Source organism: Poecilia reticulata, chromosome 20 (genome assembly GCF_904066995.2).
Source record: "Poecilia reticulata chromosome 20, P_reticulata-male-v2, whole genome shotgun sequence".
Taxonomy (NCBI): domain Eukaryota; kingdom Metazoa; phylum Chordata; class Actinopteri; order Cyprinodontiformes; family Poeciliidae; genus Poecilia; species Poecilia reticulata.
This window is the reverse complement of record NC_088849.1, coordinates 14598559-14621292: the sequence shown is the minus strand read 5'-3', so window position 1 is coordinate 14621292 and position 22734 is coordinate 14598559. Positions and strand designations below refer to the sequence as shown.

The 22734-nt window shown below is 38.4% G+C and overlaps 1 protein-coding gene across 2 annotated transcripts in view; it reads left to right on the top strand.

Moving 5' to 3' along the window:
• The window catches only part of c20h8orf34 (chromosome 20 C8orf34 homolog), an 88797-nt gene that overhangs the window by 30306 nt on the left and 35757 nt on the right, over positions 1-22734 (top strand). For both annotated transcript variants that reach the window (XM_081601943.1, XM_081601942.1), the window contains exons 5-7: positions 3971-3999; positions 5063-5226; positions 9069-9235. In XM_081601943.1, coding sequence (XP_081458069.1) covers positions 3971-3999; positions 5063-5226; positions 9069-9235 — 360 coding nt within the window. The remainder of the gene's footprint in view (positions 1-3970; positions 4000-5062; positions 5227-9068; positions 9236-22734) is intronic.

The window sequence follows — 22734 nt, the reverse complement described above, 5'->3', positions numbered from 1 at the left end:
AGATTAGCTTGTGTCATTTTGGCCGTTTTTTGACATCATAGTGTTAGTATGTGTCATTTCCATCTTTTTTGACATCATGGTTTGTGTCATTTCCATCTTTTTTGACATCATAGTTTAGAATGTCTCATTTTCTCATTTTTTACATCAGAGTTTAGTTTGTCTCACTTTGGTTGTTTTTTGACATCACTGTTTAATACTGTTTAATTAATCATAGTGTTTGTGTCATTTACTAGTTTTTTGTCATCGTTTAGTATGTTTCATTTTGGTTGTTTTTTGACATCATAGTTTTAGTGTGTCATTTTGGTTATTTTTTGACATCATAGTGTAGCATGTGTCACTTTGGTTGTTTTTATGTCATCATAGACTTCAGTTTGTGTCATTTTCATAGTTTTTTGTCATCACAGTTTAGTATGCGTCACTTTGGTTGTTTTTTGACATCATAGAGTTTAGTTTGTGTCATTTTGGTCATTTTTTGACATCACAGTTTAGTGTGTCATTTTGGTCGTTTTTTTGACATAGTGTTTAGTTTCTGTCATTTTCATTGTTTTTTGACATCATAGTTTAGTGTGTCACTTTGTTTTTTTTGACATCATAGACTTCAGTTTGTTTCATTTTCATTGTTTTTTGTCATCACAGTTTAGTATGTGTCACTTTGGTTGTTTTTTGACATCATAGAGTTTAGTTTGTGTCATTTTGGTCATTTTTGTGACATAGAGTTTTGTTTCTGTCATTTTCATTGTTTTTTGACATCATAGTTTAGTGTGTCACTTTGTTTTTTTTGACATCATAGTTTAGCTTGTGCCATTTTATCTCTATTTTGACATCATAGAGATTAGCTTGTGTCATTTTGGCCGTTTTTTGACATCATAGTGTTAGTATGTGTCATTTCCATCTTTTTTGACATCATAGTTTGTGTCATTTCCATCTTTTTTGACATCATAGTTTGTGTCATTTCCATCTTTTTTGACATCATAGTTTGTGTCATTTCCATCTTTTTGACATCATAGTTTAGAATGTCTCATTTCCTCATTTTTTACATCAGAGTTTAGTGTCTCACTTTGGTTGTTTTTTTACATCACTGTTTAATACTGTTTAATTAATCACAGTGTTTGTGTCATTTTCGTAGTTTTTTGTCATCGTTTAGTATGTTTCATTTTGGTTGTTTTTTGATATCATAGTTTTAGTGTGTCACTTTGGTCGTTTTTTGACATCATAGTTTTTGTATGCGTCTCTGTTTTTTTGACATCAAAGTTTAGTGTGTGTAATTTTGGTCATTTTTTGACATCAAAGTGTAGTATGTGTCACTTTGGTTGTTTTTTGACATCATAGTGTAGTATGTGTCACTTTGGTTGTTTTTTGACATCATAGTGTAGTATGTGTCACTTTGGTTGTTTTTTGACACCATAGTTTAGCTTGTGTCATTTTATCTCATTATAGACATAGAGATTAGCTTGTGTCATTTTGGCCGTTTTTTTGACATCACTGTTTAATACGCGTCACTTTAGTTGTTTTTTGACATCATAGTGTTTGTGTCATTTACATAGTTTTTTGTCATCATAGTTTAGTATGTTTCATTTTGGTTGTCTTTTGACATCATATTTTATTGACATCATAGTTTTAGTGTGTCACTTTGGTCGTTTTTTGACATAGTTTTTGTATGTGTCTCTTTGGTTGTTTTTTGACATCATAGTGTAGTATGTGTCACTTTGGTTGTTTTTTGACATCATAGACTTTAGTTTGTGTCATTTTCATCGTTTTTTGACATCATAGTTTAGTGTGTCACTTTGGTCGTTTATGACATCATAGTTTAGTGTGTGTCAGTTTGGTTGTTTTTTGACATCATAGACTTTAGTTTCTGTCATTTTCATTGTTTTTTGACATCACAGTTTAGTATGCGTCACTTTGGTTGTTTTTTGACATCATAATTTAACTTGTCATTTTATCTCATTTTTGACATGATAGAGATTAGCTTGTCCTTTTGGCTGTTTTTTGACATCATAGTTTAGTTTGTGTCATTTTGGTTGGTTTTGGACATCATACACTTTAGTTTGTCATTTTCATAGTTTTTTGACATCATAATTTAGAACAGTGTTTTTCAACTTTTTTTGAGCCAAGGTACATTGTTTTTATTGAAAAAATCACAAGGCACACAACCAAAAATGGAATCAAAGATACTCTGTAGCCGCCTATATTACATATATAGTCATTCTTATCAAAGTATCTTGAATAGGAATCAAATAAACACAAAAAATTTATTTTTATCACATTTTACATTTCTTATTTCAAAGAGGTGTGATGTCCAGCCACACGGGCACAAAATAATGGCTATAGGTCCAGTTAACAAATTTTGAAAACAGGCATTAATCAATGGTTTACTAGAATCTACCTGCAATGCATGTGACTAGTGTCAGCGTAAAGTCCTGACTGTAAGAAAATCATTATAACCTATTTATGTCACGTTAACGAGGAATAGCTGAAAACCTACCGGGTTATCAACTGTGGTAGCAATTTGGCTCCAACTCCTCCCCTTGTCATTTCTATATTCTTTGCACAAAATGTTGAATAAATATTAATGTTGTTTCCACATATCACCTCCGATGTCCGCTGGATTTTGGGTCAGCTGTTTGGGATTCCCGTTTGTGATTTCCCCTCAGAAAGCATGGAGGAGAATCCGCGCTTTCTGATTGACTACCTGTCACATTCAGCATTAACACTCCCAGTCGGGGAAAACCCCTGATTTAGATCAGAGCTGCCACAACTATCTACAGTAACACACCATACACTACAGGATCGATCTAAGATTGTCTTAAGGGGGAAATAGGGGCAAATAATCGTGTAGTGTGAACTATTCATTAGGTAGTCGGATGTGCCCATCTTCTCTATTTAAATCTAGTGATTACTGAAGGGCAAAGAGTACAGACTTCATAATCTGCACTCTTTTGGTTGAATGCAGTATTTATTTCCACTTTGGCTTTATGTTGTTTAGTTTTTTTTTAAGTACGTTTTTTGTTAATGGAGCCTGAGAATCAATTTTATTTTTGTTTTTGGTTGTTTTGTTTATTTAGTTTATCAGTTCCAGTGTTTTTGTGTTCTTTTGAAAATAAAGTGCATCTATCTATGACAGGAAATCGCACGCATTATTACATCCATCCATCCATCCATCCATCCATCCATCCATCCATCCATCCATCCATCCATTTTCTAACACCCTTGTCCCTTAGTGGGGTCGGGAGGTGCTGGTGCTTATCTCCAGCTAATGTTCCGGGTGAGAGGCGGGGTCACCCTGGACAGGTCGCCAGTCTGTCGCAGTGCATTATTATGTCATTTCCATTAAATCAGTGTCAAAAGGTCTTGAAACAATATTATTGTTTATCGCAATAATTTTTTAGACAATTAATCGCTCATCAAAATTTGTTATCGTGACAGGCCTAATAATGCATTTTCATCCACTCAACTGCTGCTCACTGGATCTTTTTTTCCTGCTACTTGAGTAATTTAACTCAACTTTTTGAAAAAAAAAATAAAAATTTTAATCTTATCTAATTCAGTATTTATTATTTGGTAGTGATTTCTAATTCATAATCTTTTAAAATTAGATTATGATATAAAGGTCATTATCTAACTGGAGAACATGGCATTCATGTCAGTCAGGAAATGACTACAGTTGGCGCAATTATTGAAAAATGTCTGACACAACTGGAACTGTGACAAACGAGGCTGAATAGGGTAAAAAGTAAACTTCAAGGCATATTACAGAACTGCAGCAAAGATGGCATTATGGGGTAACTTTGATTTTTTTTGTTTTTTCTTTGTTTTCAAATAAACCACCATTTATTGTAAATCCATGGGGGGGAAAAACAAAATGACTGAAGCAGATGATTTAAAAGAGCTCGTTGGAAGAAAAAACTGATTTTAAACAGCTTTTTTTGCTTCCCTGAGGAGTTAAATTCTGCTGCTATTTTCTTTGCAGGCATTGCCATCTCTGATGAGCTTGACCAGGTAAGCGGATATTAAATGGCTAAACATTGCTAGAATGCATGTCATGATATTAAATTTAAAAGATTAAGTATCCTAATAGAATACCAGAGTTCTTTATTTTTTTATTTTTTTTGCTTGATGAATAGTTGAGCCCAACATTATTCATAACCCTGTAGACCTGGATATAAATTTATCTTTTAATTTTACCAACAGGTTTCTTCTGACTGGAAGCCATATTAATATTTTGGAGTGACCCAACTGCAGTACGAGTCTAATAGAAAGTTTGCATAGGCTGCTAAAGATTAGGGTGATGGGCAAGGAGATCTTGCAACCTCACAGACTTTGAACTCTCTGTCAAAGATGGATAGTCAGAAACATTCAGAAGGCTGGTCACCATTTGAAGAAAGATTCTTGATTGCTGAAATTACTATTTCCATTACTTACTAATGGAGATAATTTGGACATGCCACTTATTAGTATAAGTAAAACAGATGCATAATAGTTTTTCATCACCAGTACTCCTTTTCCATTGTCTTTGATTGTCTTCTATGAGACGCCTGTCTCATGTCTCATCATAGACAAACTTCTTGTTTGAATGAAAATCGTTTTGGAAATCTAAATATTCCAGGGCTATGAATCCTTTTGGGCTTTACTGTATATGAGGGTAATATCCCAGTAAGCATGTCCTACATTACTGTCTGCCGCTTTGCTGTGCTTCTCACTCAGAAACTTTGTTCCCCGAGTCCTGCCTTTGTCCAATTCTCTCCCAACACAATAGTGCAGCGGCAGCCGCCCAGGCTGGAGCGGCTCCATCTGGAAGCGATGGCTTGTGATGGAAAAACACAGCATGTTCCGACTAGCACATTTTGTTAAATGGGACACTACATTTGCAGCATATTTTTGAAGGGATTACATAGAAAAATGCAGTGAATAAGCAGAGGTGGTTTCCCCTTTATCATGAGCTAAATGTTTCTGTCCGTCTTTGGGACAGAAATCTGGCAAGTGGAATGGGTTTTTTTTTTTTTTTTAAACTGAATTGTTGTCGAGTTTCCAGCAGCTCTGTGCACGTCTGTTGTCGTTTCAGCATTTTCTGGGGTACAACGCAGTTCTGCGTCCCCGGGTGGTGGGCGAGTGGGTCGGTCGTGAGGACAACGACTTAGACCCGCTGGCTGCCGAGATGTTGCACCCTCCCGTCCCCCGAGCTAAAACCGAAGTGTGCTGGAGCGGAGAGAACAGCCCTGTTCGAAGGTTGGTGACCCGATCCGTGTGGAGGGAAGAAGAAGCTGAAAACTTCCTAAAGTTCAGTGAGCTGATGGTTATTTAAACATGAGGAGGTAGTCTTATCATTGTGCCAGCCTGAGGAATGCCCATCTGAACGGCTCTGATAATCCCATTTCAAAGGCCCGCTCCAACATGCTTGCCATGATACTGCCTCAACCCAATTTCACATTAAAGCTAACCTCATTTCTCTGCCCTCAATGGCATTGGAATTTGTGTCTTGTATTTTGCAAGTATCCTCCACTGGACAAGATATCTGTATCCTGCATCGAACTTTCCGAAAGCTGACTTTTTAATTAAGTTTATTTATATAGGGACAATTTAGGTTCAGTATTTACTCTCTCGCTGTTCAGTCTTGTTTTTGCTTTCTCTCACTCTCGCATGCTTCGGGTCATTAAACATGATCAAATTTCAATATCAGATGAACAAAGTCTGAGTTTTGACAGAAAGCACTTTGGAGGTGATGATGTTTTTTCTTATAAAATGAAGCCATTAAGAATAATTCTAGCCATTTAAGGCTATGTTTTGATTAGGCTTTAAAAAATTTTTTACCATTCCGAAATGAACTTGGTGATGTGCTTTAAATAACAATTCTGCAGCCCTACCCTGTTTGCAGAATTGAAGTTTTCCAGCTTCAGATCAAAAACTAATTGCTGGATATTTTCTGTCAGCATTTTCAGGTAGCGAGTAGAATTCATGATTTTATTCATTACTGAAAGTCGTCCACATCCTGAAGTGCAAAGCTCTTGTGAGTTTATGGAATACTTTCCTAAAAGGCCACACAAATATTTGCACCTTTTTTATTTTATTTCATAAAAAAAAAAATTAAAACACATTAAGATGTTTTTCTTGTTTTCATTTTTAGAAACATGAAATGTTGAATCATTAACATTACGTCATGTCAATAATACTTTAGATCTTTTTGGTTCTTTGATGCGCATCTCACTGGTGCGCTGATTGACCTGATTGCACTGGTACAATCAGGTCGTCTGCAAGTCATTTAGCACCACGTTCTCCACGAACATGCTGTGCGCGATAGGAGAGGGGTGACCATCGTCCGGCCACGCCCCAGCCCAGTCACGGAAGGCGCTCCTCGCCGACCGGAGTCGGGTATCGGAGTCCGACCGAAGCGATGCGGCGCTACGGTATCGTTACGTCTAGGCGGGATTCTGACTTAGAGGCGTTCAGTCATAATCCCACAGATGGTAGCTTCGCCCCATTGGCTCCTCAGCCAAGCACATACACCAAATGTCTGAACCTGCGGTTCCTCTCGTACTGAGCAGGATTACTATTGCAACAACACATTATCAGTAGGGTAAAACTAACCTGTCCCACTGGTCATTCTCTGTTTATGGATGCATCTATGAAAAGAAGGATAAAGAGCTAGAAGTATTTTCTATGGAAGAGAAATAACATGTTTTCTTTACCTCTTTCTTACTTTGTCATTATTCTTGCAAACTATTCAGGCTAAAAATATCAGCTTTCCCCTATATGAATGAATGAATATATCCATTTTTGGATATATTGCTTTTGTTTCCCTCTGTTCTACTTGAAACAAGGCCAAATATGATCCTCAAATGGCACAAAAAGTCAATTTATTAATTTGTATTATATTTTATTACGTTGGTCATCATTCAAGGACGTTTGTGGGAAGCAAAGGCTCAGTAATAGTTCTGATAGCATGGTGGCTAGCGTTCAGGAGAGACACTCAAGAATGAGTCTTAATTTGGATCCTAGTATTTTTGCATGAGTCAATTTGCACTGTGTGTGTCATATGGCTGGTATGACTAATTAAAACAGGAAAAAATAGAAAACCGCCCATCATGCACAGGCCTCGGCTGACACAGACACAGGTTATCTCATTACGTCGCTGTATGGGTGGATTGTACAGGGAAATCGCTGGGTTTAACTGGGAAATGGAAGAGTGTGTGGGCTCACTTTGAGACCCGTAGAAAACCAGCACTGCCATCTTCTGAAAATCCCAGCTGAGTCTAATCACATTTCTTTAATGCCTCTAACTTTTTACACTTGGCCTTTTATTGTAGCTCATCTGTCAGTGGTGTTTATGATAGAACCTCACATCCTGGGGCTAAGGACTCTCAGCCCAGCACATCTTAGGAGTTTCCCTGCTGACACACACCTTATTTACTTGAGTGAGTGATTAACGGGTTTCGGCACTTGTTGGCATGCCAAGAAGATAATGCAAGGATTTGAATTAGGTGTTGTGGAGCAAAGGCGCTCAAAACTTTGGGCCCTGAGGGCTAGGAATGAGAACCTCTCTGATGGCAGGTAACACTGCGAACTCGGCAAAACCACTGATGAAGATTTAAGATGTATTTAGATGATTAGCTTAAATTATATTTTCTCATTTAACATGCAACAGCAACACACATTGTGCTTGGTTGTCTTCAAATGTATATATACTTCAAAGTTCTTAGAACAGATAACCTTGTTTTCAAGCTTCATGTTGTAACTAGAGATTCAAACCATTAGAGCTCAGCTTCTGTAATTTGAAAAAAGACCCGGAGAAAGTATTTAACCGCACACACAAATAAGCTGAAATAATAAAGTGCTGATCGCTTATATTGGCCTATTTTCCTGCGTGCTTTTTGTCTCCAGCGGTAATTCTCTTTGTCCTCGTGTTCAAGCAGATGAAACATCTGTGGTTAATGACTTTTACAGAATCAAGCTAAACCAATTTAATTAGCACAACTACCACACAGCGAGTATGACAAAGTACAGCATCAGTCATCTTTTGACCCCTTTTTATTAGGTGTAAATAGAAGTCATTAAATGAAGATTAGGATCTAATGAGTACTCTTGCAGGGCTATGATCCACAACCCTCATCCAGATGGATATAGAAATACATTTTCCCAGTGTAGTGCAGAAGCTGGCCCTACAAAGAGTTTTTTGTAAACGAAGACTGATTCGGGTTAGTCGGCGATAACTAAATTTTAAATGAGAGGTAGAAAAATGATTTTAAGCGAAAATGGTGGGGAAAAAATGTAAATCCTTTTACTTGTTGTGCTGCAGTGACAGGAAACACAGAGGAAGATAAATTCTGTGGATACTGGTGCATTTCCAGAGCTGCTGCCTCTCAGGATGACGAACGTTAGCCATGGATTAAAAATTAACCAGGAATGAGAAATGAAGACGTATAGAATAAATATTAAAACAATAATATACTATCATGATCCAGTGTAAGAACATTAGAACTGGTTTATCATCTTTCTTAGTTTTAGTTTGGGTTCAGCAGTCTGACCTGTACAGAGACTGTTTCAGTAATTAATTTAACTAAGGAATAAATGATATTTGTTGCAATTTTGTCTTCTGGCTTCTTTTGATGCTTATTCCAAAACACACAATATTGGAGGCACCACTGGTTTTCTGGTGCTGACTAAACGGTACAGCATTACGCATTCAGCATAAAAACCGCAGCTTGACTTCCTGTTTGAAAGTTTTGTTTCTTAGTTGTCAGTGCCTGCGCCACAATCATCTCTTCTCTCCGCGAGCCATTTATAAGAAGGTGCAATCCACCTTTGTGACACCTGAATTTATTTTATGTCTACTAAGCAAAGACTGCAGTCGTATAAATCTGAACCCAATCGAGGCAAAAGCAACATTTTGTTTTTTATTGGGAATGCTGACTTGGCAGAGCCATACACCCGATGGATTACAGATGCAGAGGATTATGCTGACAGAACTTTCTAGCATCACAAAAACAACCAATTCAACTAATAAATATTTGTCTAGAAATCATGCTATTTTGGTGTACTTCTAAGGCTATTTTCTCTTTTTTTTCTGCCCCTAGCTTGAAGATGGAAACAAAAAGCAAAGGGCTAAAGGAGCAGCAGCAACATCACAAGAAGCTCTTGGCAGCCATGTTGTCCCAGGACTCCTTTGATTTGGTCAACAGTCCCGCTTCCTCTGTCGTAGAAGAAGAGATTGAAGACGAAGATGATGCCATGGAACTTCTGGGTAATGTCACAGCAATGCACTACTTTCAAGACCGCAACAGATTTAAGTTGATTTGTCGGCAAAATGTTTTCTGGTTTTTATGGTTTCAGTTGTTTTGCTATTATCTCAATTTCTTTTTTTTTTTTACTTATTTTAGATTAGTTGTAGCTCTATTTAGCTTATCCCTGTGTTCGTCTGTTTATTTCCTCAGCTGCATTAAGCTGACTGTTCTACATCAGTGTGATAAAACCCACTAGTTCCCTGTCCAACTAATCACACTCCTCTCTATATATTTTTTTGTTAAATCCTCTTTGACATGATGCTGCCTACATACATCTTAAATTTTAGTGAATGTCCAGTTTGAAATCCATTAGTTTACATTATTCATTTAATATTTACAGTGTAAACTGCTTCGACACTGCCGCAGAAGCCAGTATCTAGAGCCAAACAGTTCCAAGGAAAATAAAGGCTAGATTTGCTGCTTTGCAAAAGGTAGCCAACAGCATGTCGAGTAGCATTACGTCAAGGCATTTCACCTGTGCAAGCCGCACTTTAAAATATTTAGACGTGATCTAAAACAAGTCTGCGAATACTCTGATTGTTCACAAAGAATTCTGAGTCATGTTAAAAAAAAAATACAAATCTGCTAATAGGTGAATTTGCAAATACTGGACCTCAAATAGGTAAGGTTCCACACTAAGATATTGAAAACAAATAAGACCAAAGTAGAGTTGGTGTGGCATAATACTTCTCATACCGACTTTTTAACAAAGTGGTGGAAGGATGATGGTTGGGGCTTGTTGGACACCTAGTGTTCATTGAGTTGTCCATGAACTGCTCAGTATGCCAAATATTTTAGGGACAATTGTGAGGGCATCTGATGGGCTGAGGTTGGGCCAGAGGCGGGTCATAAAACGGAACCAAATCTAGAATAGGATCTAACAAATCTAGAAGAGTTTTGCAGAAATGCATGCCTGCATACTAGAAAATTAGTGAACAAAGCAACAATAGGTGTCATTTACATGCTGTCAAATGGTGTCTGGTACCAAGTTATCCTACTAGACATGACAACTAGAGAATCACTCTTTTCTGATATACCTCATATATTCCTTCATGCCAGTACTGCCACCAACCCCTGACTGGTGATTGATGGAAAGAGCATCTGACATTAAAACCTTGTTTCTCCCTGGTTCAATGAAAGGTGCTTGTCATTCTGTTTGTGTAGCGCATGAATCTAATGCCTGATAACAAACTGTATCTAGTGCTTGAAATACTTAATGAGCTGAAGCTCAGATTTTTTTTATTTTTTTGCTCAATCTGAATCAGCAGGGGTGAATCTCTTAATTAAAAAAAAAGAACATACATATGCAAGAAAGCAGCAGGTGGCAAAAAGATCAGTTTAAAGCGTAACTAATAGCCTGTCGTTGCTCACTGGGGAAATTCAGCGTTTATGCAGGCTGTCACCAAGGTTAGCAGAGAAATGGCTGATATACAGAGCTACTTTGAGAAACGCCAACCACCAGCGCACTCTCTCTGTGTCCTACATGTGCTCCAATTATACTGCCTCACTGCCTATCAAACAGTCTGAGTTATTGTTAAATAGTAAAACACAATCTACGTATGCCTTCGGTTCCTGTACTTTGGTCATAGGTTTCCTTGCTTGTTAGTAAGATCCGTTTGCCAGACGGTTGCATTCTTTTGATGTGACACAAAACGCATGCAGGTTGTACAGAGAGGGATTTACAGAAAAATGTACACTGTTAATATGCGGTTTGTTTAAAATGAAATGCGAGATTAACTTTTTTTTTTCTATAAAAGAAAATTTAAACGATTGCCAACTTTAATAATCAGCCTTTGCAGACAGGATGGTTATCTGTACAGATTTTACAGTAGCTTGAAAAATGTTTCATACCCCTCAACTATTTCACCTTTACCACGTTTCGGCGTGCGGATGGTGTGTTCAAGATGATGTGTAGTGTTAATATCTCATCACACATACAGGTATATCTCAAATAATTGGTGTTACAAAGTGGATTTTTCTTTTTGTCACTTGTTTTAAGAAACAAAGCAAGTTTATTATACAGATTAATTACACATAGTGAAACATTTCAAGCCTTTTTTTGTTTTTTTTTTGTAATTTGGGTGATTAAAATTATTCGCATATAATAAAAACCTAAAAACACTTTTCAATTCTATTTTAATTTTTGAGGTGTACATCTAGGATTTTTATATTTTGACCAAAAAGTAAAAAATTAGGTCCCATCTGTCCAGAGTGTCGTCTTCTTGTTCTTCTTGTGATTGTCTGTAACTGGGTAATTCTTTCTCTGATAGCTTTCAGTGAAGAAACCCTTTACAGGTCAGAGCACCAAGGTCTCATCTGTATATACATTCAAAGCCCAGGACAGCAGTACATCGCAGTGATAGATACAACCATAAAACGAGATGTTGGTGGTCTGCGATAGCCCGTGGTGATCATAACTCTTCTTCTCAGCCATATTCTCTCATGTCTAATACGCTACTGTCCAGGGTTGTAATTCAGATGAAACAATGTAGCAAGGTCAATTGTGATCCTCTGTCAAGGCCTGGTCATGGAGCTCTCCAGAGATTCTGTCTTCTGTGTTTACCGCCTCCGAGTCTGCAGAACGCATCATCGCAGATCTTGCAAAACGCATGTCGGTTTAAAAACGGAGTAACCCAGCAGGCTGGGTTACTCTGTTTTTATGATGGTTATTTAACAAATGGATTTTAGTGTGTGCTACAGCTGGTAAACGCAAAGGAAAATGTAGTATTCAGCAACTTGTTCAAGACGTTTTCAACATGTAACCTTGGAGTGTTTTCCAATTGTTAGAAGCTGAAGCGTTGACAAGATGTGAGCTTATTATATTAACCTTTATAAGTGGATTGTTTTCCTTCTGCTGTCAACAGTCCTAGGTGGAAAAAATGAAAATAAATCTGTTTTAAGTTTCAGATGTACTCATCTTTAGCTGTTCCAGCCAAAGATGCAATCATGTTTAGGCATGCAGCCACTTTCTTATTGCCGTTTCATTATTCATGACGATTAATGCCAATGCTAATAGTTCTAGCTTCATTTTGTAAAATAATTAAATTTAAAGGTTTGGCATTTGCCTTATTCACTTCAACTTTTTTTTTTTTTTGTATGATTTAAGTAAATGATTCTTATTCCGATTTTTTTTTTTCTTTCTTTTTTTTCCTCAGGGTGCTTTGACTCCCACCAGAGGCCAACACATACATGTTGGACATATTTTTGCTGCTGGGGTAAAAATTTGTATAAATAATTGCAAATAAATCTTTAAGTGTTTTCCCAGTGACTGATGGCTGAAAGGAGGTCCTCTGATGAACACATTTTTTGTCCAGAACCAAAATTGGTTGGAGGCTTTAAACTTTTGCTTAGACTGACATCTAGTGGCGGAAATATTCCATCACAGTTTCTGATAATTGAGTTGATTTTACCATTGCATCTGTTGATTCGATGAGACTTTATCCAGCGAAATTAATCTGCTCTTTTTATGTTTTTCTAGATAAATCACAGACATAAACTCAAATATTCTGGATAGTGCTTCTGTGTTCTACTGTTAATTAGCACAACATCTAACTGAAATGGCTTTGATCTAACTACTGGTGCACACAGAGAGATCAGAGGAACAAGAGCAGTCAGAATGGTAAGAAAACATTAAATATTTCTAGGTTGTGGCTGCGATCAGTCGGGGCTTTCTGAGAAGGAAATTCAGAACCACAATGAGCAGCAAATGCACTTCCAGATGGCCACTAGGTGGCAGAAAAGTCCCACTTGTTGAGCCTAGAGAGAGATGGAGACACACCCAGAGATTATACATTGTGTAATTAAAAAAAAAAAGTTTCAAAAGAAATAAGTATAGTAATCACCATTTCCGTGTCTTAAGTGTTTTCCATACTGGGTGTGTTTTTTTTTTTTTTCCTAATCTCTAGATTTAGATTTATGGGATAATAAGATTCTCTTGGAATGGTTGCACAGCTAAGCTTGCCAAAGTTTTCTCACTTTATTACAGCTCTAAAAGTAAAGGCATGATTTGCTTTGTTCAGATTTTTCCAAGGAGAAAAATAATTGGAGCTCTTATTGATACTCCAGTTTCCCTCAGGTACCACTTCTTCCTTTTCGTTAAGTCCGCATTTAGCATTAACCGCAGTCGAAGCTATACTGGAAATTAATATGGCTCACATGTTCTTGTAGAAACATTGGATAATGACAAGATTCTAGCTTTTTCAGGGTGGCCATGAGACCCCAGTTATAAACTTATCTTCTGGAAGTTGGGATTGTGGGAAGAAACACCCAGATTTTGGCCTTGGAGCAAGGTTTTTAATGGAAAAGTCAATGTCAATGAGTTTGCCGGCTCCCTGCTGGAAAGTTGCTGTAGGACTCACTCCACCTCATCAAGATCCTCAAAATCTACATTGGTAAATATTAGTTTTAATACATTCTTGGCGGCATTATCCACCAACGCAACCCTGCAGAGAATGTTGAGCTTTCGTCCACGTCTAGCCTCTCTACTTTAAGCAAAATCACATGGTGAAGGATTTTAAAGAAGAACTGATCTCATGTACACGCTCACATTGTTCCAGAGAGGAGTAGAGCTCAAACGACATTATGTGACAGCCATCAGACCTCCCTGCGTGAGCCGACCCGACCTCTGTCAGTGTGTTAACTCACTCTGGCATAAATCCTGAAACGCGAGTAGACGCTGTAAGAGCAGCAGCGAAGATTTGATGGAGACAAGATGAGGGCGAGATAAAGCTGCCGTCTGATCTTTGATACGCACACCGAGTGACACGGTGACTGACGGATGAGTTACGTTACCTGTGTATAGCCCTTTTGTTAAGTGTGTTATATCGCTCCCCGATCGAGTGCTGCCTGCAGTACAGTGCAATTTAATAGCGGAGTCTTTGCGTTGAAAAGGGAAAGTGAGCTTCTTTTCTTTCCTCTTTGCGATCTTTACTTTACCCCACTGAATATTTAACTGAAAGGTGATCCATGTTACATCATTGGTCACGTTGCTTCAGAGTGTGATTTTTCTAATTGGACATAAAGCTTCTGAAAACCTGATGAGTTACTTTAAAGTACACTACCTTGGTAAAGTACTTACAGCTAGAGAGTAGGACATCCAATGACTCAATAACTGCTTCTCGCCATTTTTCCACAGAGAGCTGGTTTAGTTTTCCTGTTGACAAATTCTTCCACCTGAGCTGTGTGTTTGTGCAGCTCCTCAGTATTTACCTTCTGCTTCTTTGCTCTGATTATTGCTCTCCTTACCCACTTTTACTTTAGATCAGGAGACCGCTACTTATTGCTCCGTAGCTATGAGTCATAATGCAGAGTTGTTGCAGTTTGACTTTGACAAACTGCAGGCAAAGTCGGAGGCAGAGACGCATTCAAGAGATTTAATGAAACGAATGCAAAAATTTACAGATGGCTATGGAAGGAAAACCGGCAGGAAACCAAGGGTAGAAAAACCCGAAAACACAACGGGCGATGGCAGGGCGACTGGAACAAAACGGGTAAAACCAGCAGTGTGAAGCTTGAATACTGGAAAGCTTGATTTGTGGACAGGTGGCTGATTGGTAAACAGGGTTCAGCTATGAGGAGACTAGACAGAAAGGCTGAAAGAAAGAGGCTAATTAACGTGAAAGGACCTCAGGGAGAAATAACCAAGGGGAACAACCTCTGATCTAATGGAAAAACAAGAACTACTAAACTGGGCACAGTGATTGACTTAATAAGGAATAATTAAGTCATAAACGAGGAAATCATCAGAAGTGGAAAAACAGAAACGAACCCTACCAACTTCAGATCATGACGGCGTGTCACTCTTTGTGGATCCCTACACTGAAACCAATGATTCTTAAAAAAATTTATAACATTGCTATGACTGCATCATAAAGATGTATTGGCTTTAAAACCCAAAGAGCATCAGAATTGAAATTCTGGTTCTGTTTTATAGATGTTTAAATTTGATAAACATCTATAATCAAAGATGTTTGATTATAGATGTTATGCTCTTTTAAAAGAGCATAACTTTTTGCATGGGGTCAATGAGTTTGTGTGGCGCTGGACAAAATGTGTTTAGTATAATGGCTGTAAAAGTTGCAGAAGCCTGCTTTAGATAAATGACCGTGACTTCGTGGGTTACGTTCTGCCATTCTTCTTCCATTTTTTGACTATGATGGATTGAGCAGTGCTCTGTAACCTGTTCCAAGCTTGGAATGCTGTTTTATCATCTTCTCCACATTTTTATTCCTGATCTATAACCGTATTACACATGACTTCTTACAAATTAGATTATTTTTGAAGGCAGCTGACGATTCCAAATGTCGCAGATTTTTATTTGTACATTTTTCTTCCTTTGTAACAGTTATTCCCTCCTTCTTGTTGTATTATGTTAAATCCCAATGGAGTACATTGATGTTTTTGATTGTACTGTAAAAATGTTCAAGCCATGTAGATGCACGCCAGCGTATTTATTGTGATTTAAAATATTGCAGTGTAATAAATTGCAAGTTTTACATAAAATCTGAACCCACTTTATATGCAGTTGTTAAGACGACTGCTAGTTGTTGCTGTTGTGGATAATTAACTTCACCTACATTTAAAATATGTCTTTGTGTTCACGCTCGGCTGCAGATGAGAGACGGCTGTTTTTATTTTATTTTTTTACATTTTTTTACGCCGCACGTACATTCCCTCGCCTCCACCGCCTTCTTTATCGTTGCCCAAACAACATAAAACACGGCATTTGCCGTGGAAACGGTGTAAACCGACACAAACAAAACATCACCTTCATGACTCATTGAGGGGAAGAGAGGAGGTGTATCGAAGCAGACAGATGCGGTGCTATATTTCAGGGGTGAAAGCTGCTTTAACTCTAAATCTGTCGCTTGAGGTGCCTGCAGGAAAGGGTCGGGCTCACCTCCGACGGTTTTGCCAGCCTGTCAGTGGAAAGAGCCTCCCCTATTACTAGAAGCCAATTTGACGCCAGTAAAAAGTCTGCGTGCTGCAGACGGATGCATTAATTCAGATCCAAGTTGCTGTGATTTTACTGGAAGCAATTACCTACGGGCAACACTTTGCTCCACGTGGCCCAGCACCAGCCAGCATGTCCCGTCTGATTATTCACCGCAGATTAACGGAGACGATAAACTCCTCGGAGGAGTGCTGGATGGATACAGTGGTGCTGTATTGTGGCTGTGTAGCCAGACAGAAGCGGGAGATGGCAGATAGGAAGCCAAGTATGTAATCTGAAGATATAGTGCCGCTATCTAGAGCTGCAGATAGAGGCCTTGTATGAATGGATGCATTATGTTGTTATAGGTTGTTTAGATGGGAGACGTCACTGTTTCCTGGCTTCTGTCTGCATCAAGATTAAGATTTCAGAAACCAGTGGGTTTCTCCGTTAAACCACTGATTCAACATAACAATTGTTGCAATAATTCAAATGTGAACTACATCTGGGATAAAGTATCTTGCAAACGTATACATTTTTAATTTTGATCTTGGGCTACATTGCAAACCTAACAGTGTGTTGACTGTATGAGATAGACGGTAAATTTAAATCCTAAAAGTTTTGCATGCATTTATAGTCGACCTCTTTCACTCGGATACCCACTAAATAAACTAGTGCAACCAGTTGCCACCCACATAGTGAATAATTTCACGTGTAATGAGACTGGGATAAAGTTTGGGGAGAGTTTTAAAACGGAGTTAAGTTGAAAAAAATAAAGCTTTCAGTATCTGATAGAGAAGAAAAAAAAAACACTGACAAATCCAGCAATGAGAGCATTAATCAGAGAAGTAGTCGGACAACCAATTCTGAAAAAAAACTGCAACGATTCACAGCTTAGGTGAAAGAAACTGGAAACAGGACAACATTTAGTCCAGCCTATTAAAAGATTAGGTCTTTATTGAGGAGTACCAAGGCAAAAGCAATTGAACAGGAAATACTACCATTGTTATTTCAGTTTCAATTGTTAATACAGTTTTCCATAAAACATGTGGATGAATGTTCTTTGGTCAAATGAGACCAAAACTGCAAATTTGCATGTGCAAAATACAATTTGTTGCAGAAAAACCCATCACATCACTTTGAGGATATCGCCATGCTCATGCTTAAGGCGTGGTGGAGGCAGGATAAGTATGTGGGGATGCTTCTGTTCAACGAGAACAAAGAGATGGCGGGTAGATCTGAACACAGAGACCTGCTGCCAGCTGTAAAAGACGTGAGGCTGGAGTGGTAGTTCACCATTTATTGGGACGATGAACCCAAGCACACAATGAAATCTGCAAAGGAAGGGATTTAGATCAAAGTAGAATTCATCTGTTAGAATGGCTCAGTCAAAGTCCAATCCTAAAAACAATTGAGTGTCTGTGACAAGATTTCAAAATTGCTTTTCAGCTGCTTTCCATCCTGTCTGATTGAGCTAGTGCCATTTTTTTTCAAAGAACAGGGAGCTGTCTCTAGGTCTGAAAAGCTGGCAGAGTTGTACCCCAAAAGACTTTCTTCAATGCAAGGTGGTTGTAAAAACGAAACAAAAAAAATTGAAAACCACGCATCATTTCACTTCACAAAAATGCACTTTATGTGTTGTTGATCAGTCACATAAAATAAGAGTACAATGTTCAATTCCCAGCAGCTGCTCTCAACTTGCCCCCAGTAAAAGCCATTTTACTTTTGATTTGATTTTGCTTAGGTGGCAAACATTGATCCTGACTGATTAAAGTTTTGTTACTCCTCGTGCATTAAATATCAAAGTTACACATTCCGAAGAGGGAAAAAAAAAAAAAAAAGAAAGTTCGGCAACCGAGCGTAATGACCAGCACTGTAATGCATCAGCACATCAGGGCTCTACATCAGCAATGTTCTAATCGAAGCAGTATTTGTGGTTAGAGGGAAAGTTAAAAGAAGGTTCGCACCAAGATCTGCGATAAGACTTTCCACAGACCTCAGAGCTGTGATGTTACCCTACTCATATGTGTCACACACCCCCACCCCCACCCGCACCCCCCATCTGATTCTGATCAGGGTTTTTATTGCTGTGCTCGGAGCAGAAGCGGCCTACAGCTTTACAGCGGTGTCCTTACAGGCTCAAAGAGACGAGGCGGGCTTCAAAGTTAGGGGTGCCAGTGAAAGCTGAAACATAATTATGATATGTACGTTGGAATATTGTTTTTATTACCAAGCCAAACAAACGTGTCTCTGTTGCGATTCACTTCAAACGATGTCTGTGTGACGACTAACCGCTGCGCTCAGAACGTGTGTGCATTCGAGGCGCTTAATGAAACACAAATGGGAAGGCTGCGTGTGTGCGGGCAGCAGAAGTTGTGAGGTCCGCCGTTGCTGCTCCATGATGTGTTCGCAGATGTGGGTCCCCTGCGTTTGGGAAGGCAGAGAGAGAGAGAGAGAAAGAGCACGGTGTTTGGCTGCAGCGCGTCTGTCGCATACGAACTATTAATTAGGGCCCACTGTTTTTGCGGTTACACGTCGTTGCTACTCATGAAAGAATGGAAAATTCAATTATTTCGCTCCGATGAGACGCCGTGGATTACAGCGCATGATGAAATGCACTGGATTGGATGCGCTGTTGAAAGCGTGTCTCCCAAACTCCACGTGTGCGGCGGTGCTTTTTGGATGATTCCCACCCTATATATCTGTCAGCGCATCCCTTGAGAAGGTGTACATTAAGTTACTTGTGAAGCTGCTGCACTAATTATGACTCCCGCTCTGTTTTTAAGCTTCACCAAGGGCAGCAGAGAGGCAGTCAGACCGTCGCTGTTTAAACAACATTAAATTACATGGAAACTTGGAGAGTAGAGCACACAAACACTTTATCTGTGCACTCCTCCTCTTACTCCTTTCTGGCTTTATACTTGTGAGTGAGTGATTGCGGCACGGAATTCTACATCTTGCAGGCCTTTTGTTAGGATTGCATCGCTTGAATAGTTTCCGTTCTCCCCACCCCCCCCGCACCTCGTGTCTTCAGAGCAAACCCATTTTTATTTATCTGTCATGTCTGGTCCATAGACAGAATGCGCATGCATGGCTGCTCTGATGCATGCATCCAAGATGACTGATAATGGCGAGTTGTTTCTGTTTATTCCATATTCTTGATATCATTTGTCAGATTTGCTGTCTTTACTCCATTAGAAAGACACTTGCCAACACTGGCTCAATCTTTTGCTGCTCTTGTAAAACCGTTTCCTACGATTAGCATTTTTTTCCAACAAGTTTGAGCTGAAGTGAAGTCAGACTAAGACGAAGATAATTTTCTACTGGAAACATAGAAAATATCCTTATGACATAACATCCTTATGTTACCAAGTTGACATGTTCTACTTACTATTTTTCTTAGTTCACTAGTATAGCTAGAAAACTTCAGCCTGCTAATAAGCATACATTTTGTAACTGCAGTAGTCAAGATTGTTTAATTAAATGTAGCATTATAAATTAACTAAGAAGCATTTGTGGGCTGTACTGGTTAACAAGTGTACAATTTTTGTGCTGTAACTGATTTTTATTTATTTTTTAGCTCACATAAGGGGGCAGAAAAGCTTCTACTAGTCCAACTAACGCTCTTTTAATCAACAAGAACGACTTAATAGTAAATAAGTGCTTTTTAATGGGCTAGTTGTCTAATATGACCAAGAGGATTCTACAAGTTAGCTTGTAGCCAATAAGTTATTTATTTCCAATAAGATCAACTTTGAAATTTAGCTCTTAGCTTGTGGTCACTAGTGGACTAGCTGACATTTTGATTCCTTCTTTTAGAAGTATGGCTAGAAACGCTTATTTTCACCAGTCCACACTTTAGGCTCCATTAATTAACTTATGCTTATAAATATACGTGCATTTTGGGCTGTACTAGTTAGCTAGCACACATTTTTGCTAACTTATTACCCTTTCTAAACTTAACTATTTCAGAGATTTTAATGGCTGAAAAAGCTTTAGTTATTTCACCTTTTAGGTTTTCTTATATGGAAATGTTTAGATCGTATCAGTTGACTACTGTGCATTGTTAGTTAACTAGTGTTCAGAACTTGCTTCCACTAGTTAATATGTCGTTTTCATTGCTAACCAGTTAGGTAATATGACTACAGCGTCAAACACAAAAGTCCCATTTGTAAGAAAAAGTGTATCTGGCAAGTTTTTTTAATTTTTTTTTTAATTTTTATAAACATGTAGTTATGCACTTCAAAGCATTAACAACTGCTAAAATCAAGGATATTGAATGTTTACGCAAACAGCTTGCCATAGACTTTCAGGTGGCAAGTGCAGACAGACATTTGTTGTGTCTAGACGTAGGCCCAGGAGGCAGTCATGGTCTCAGGGTAAACTGGTCTCATGGGAGACGCACTGTAAACTTATCATAGCTCCATTGTGTTGGAGGTATGCTGAACTCTAATGTAAACATCGGAGAGCATGCACACGGTTTTGACTAAAATTACAGAGGAAAAGAGCACTTCTGCACACCAAACACGCTGTATGTTGACATAAACTTTAAAGGGAGCGTGATGCTGGGAATGTGAACATGAAAAGACTGCGGAGTCCTGGTTTATATAATGTATAAAAGTGGATTATACGGAGTGCGATTACTGTTAACGCTGTTGTATGCAATCCAGACAACGGTGAAACTTTTCCATTTTGAATGGCTTTGCTTCTGACTGTAATTTGACCCAAGACACAAATCCATGTTCTGTGATTACAAGATTGCATTGTGTCTTATCTTTTTCTCTTTTGTGTGGGATCACAAAAATGTCCGGTGTCATTCAAAGGACACCGGACATTTTTGCCCATAAAATAAGGTTTAACGATACACATGGACATCTTTAATAGGTAGTTTATAGTGGTAACTCAGCAAATCCACACATGATTCATCACTCAAGCACCTCATGTACACACAGAGATAATATGTCTTCAGTTGAGTTTAGCTAAGGCTGGGATTCAGACTTTTGGAAGATTTTTAGTTTTTTTCTTTTATGTGAAGAATCTTTCACGTTGAAACTATAAACAGAGTTGCACGAGATTAACACTATTGGTGACATTACTGTGACATTGTAAACATTGTAGCAGTGGCATATGTAAATGACTGATTTATTTATTTTTAATGATCAGACAGTTGCCTTAGCTATTGAATGATGTTGAATATTTTTCTATTGAATTTTAAAATGTTAGTATCGTGACAATCCTAGTGGATGGGATAAGTCTAAATAGATCAGTTATTGTTTGGCAGATAGACGCTTCAATTGTTTTTCTTGACTTTTACAGCTTTATCTCGCAAAGTATTTTTTTTTCTTTTCCAAATCTTTGATGAGAGAAAACTAAAGAAGCAATCACACTTGGGTGAAACGCTGGGACTTGAAATATTTCTGTCTTTGGCTTGACTTTCAGGCCCCTCAAACATCTTTTTCTGCAGGCTCAAGACAAAGCTCGTGTTTATCTGGTTGACCTTTTGTAGTGTCAGACATTCAGTTTTTTATCCCGTTAGACATTGAGACCTTTCTCTTCATCAGTGTGCTGATTTTTCTGAACTAGAATGAAACTAGTAAAAAAACAAAAGGGAGTTGAGGTGACAAGCAGCTGTGGACACAGAGGTCATGTTTTTTATCAGGGTCAGGGCCACTTAAAATGATCCTTTTGGTATCTCATACAAGCGGTAGTTTCACAAGTGTATTTTTCTGAATGCCAAATAATGATTTGTATCACACCCAATGACCCAAAGAAAATCTGGTATGTCGAATTAGTGGGTCGCCAAAAGATCAGGGTAATAGCTAGAAGGGGAAAGAAGTGGGAATGGAACTGGAGAAAACAGGAAAAGAGGGAAGGCACCAATCTGTGCAATTCCCACGACCAGAAAATTGCCCAAATCGCTGGTGGCTCTTTCTGTCCCCCCACCTCCAAAGCATTCCATGATGAATGGGACATTTAATATCGCTCTGCTTAGGGGTATTAATGGAATGCAGTTTATCTTTTCTTCTCAGGACTATAAAACAATACATCTTCTCTGGCAGCGGATATAAGAGAGACATTCTAGTCAGTCTAAGGTCTGAAATCCAAATGCGAGGAATCAAACCGGTTTCCAACTCAAATTAAAAGAAAGAGCCAAGTTTTCCTCTTTTTTTTTTTTTTTTTTTGCAGGATTGTTTATTTTTTTTGCCACATTAGAAGGGTTTGAGGATGAATTACTTGTTTAAGGTCATGCCACATCAAATTCTCAGTCTCAATCAGATTTAAGTTCGGGCTTTGACTCGCCCACTCCAAACGCATTTTAAGTCTTTCAGTGTCGTTCTTGTTGTCTGATGATGTTCAGCGGTTTGTGCGTGAGGGAGAAAATCCATGGTTCCATCAATTAATGGCAAGTCATCTAAGTCCTGCAGGAGTTCAGCGGTCCGAGAACATTGCGCTACGACCACCATATGAAGCTTTCCTATTGTTGAATCGCGAAGACTGACATTAGTAGAGGCGGGTGAGGCATGCAGT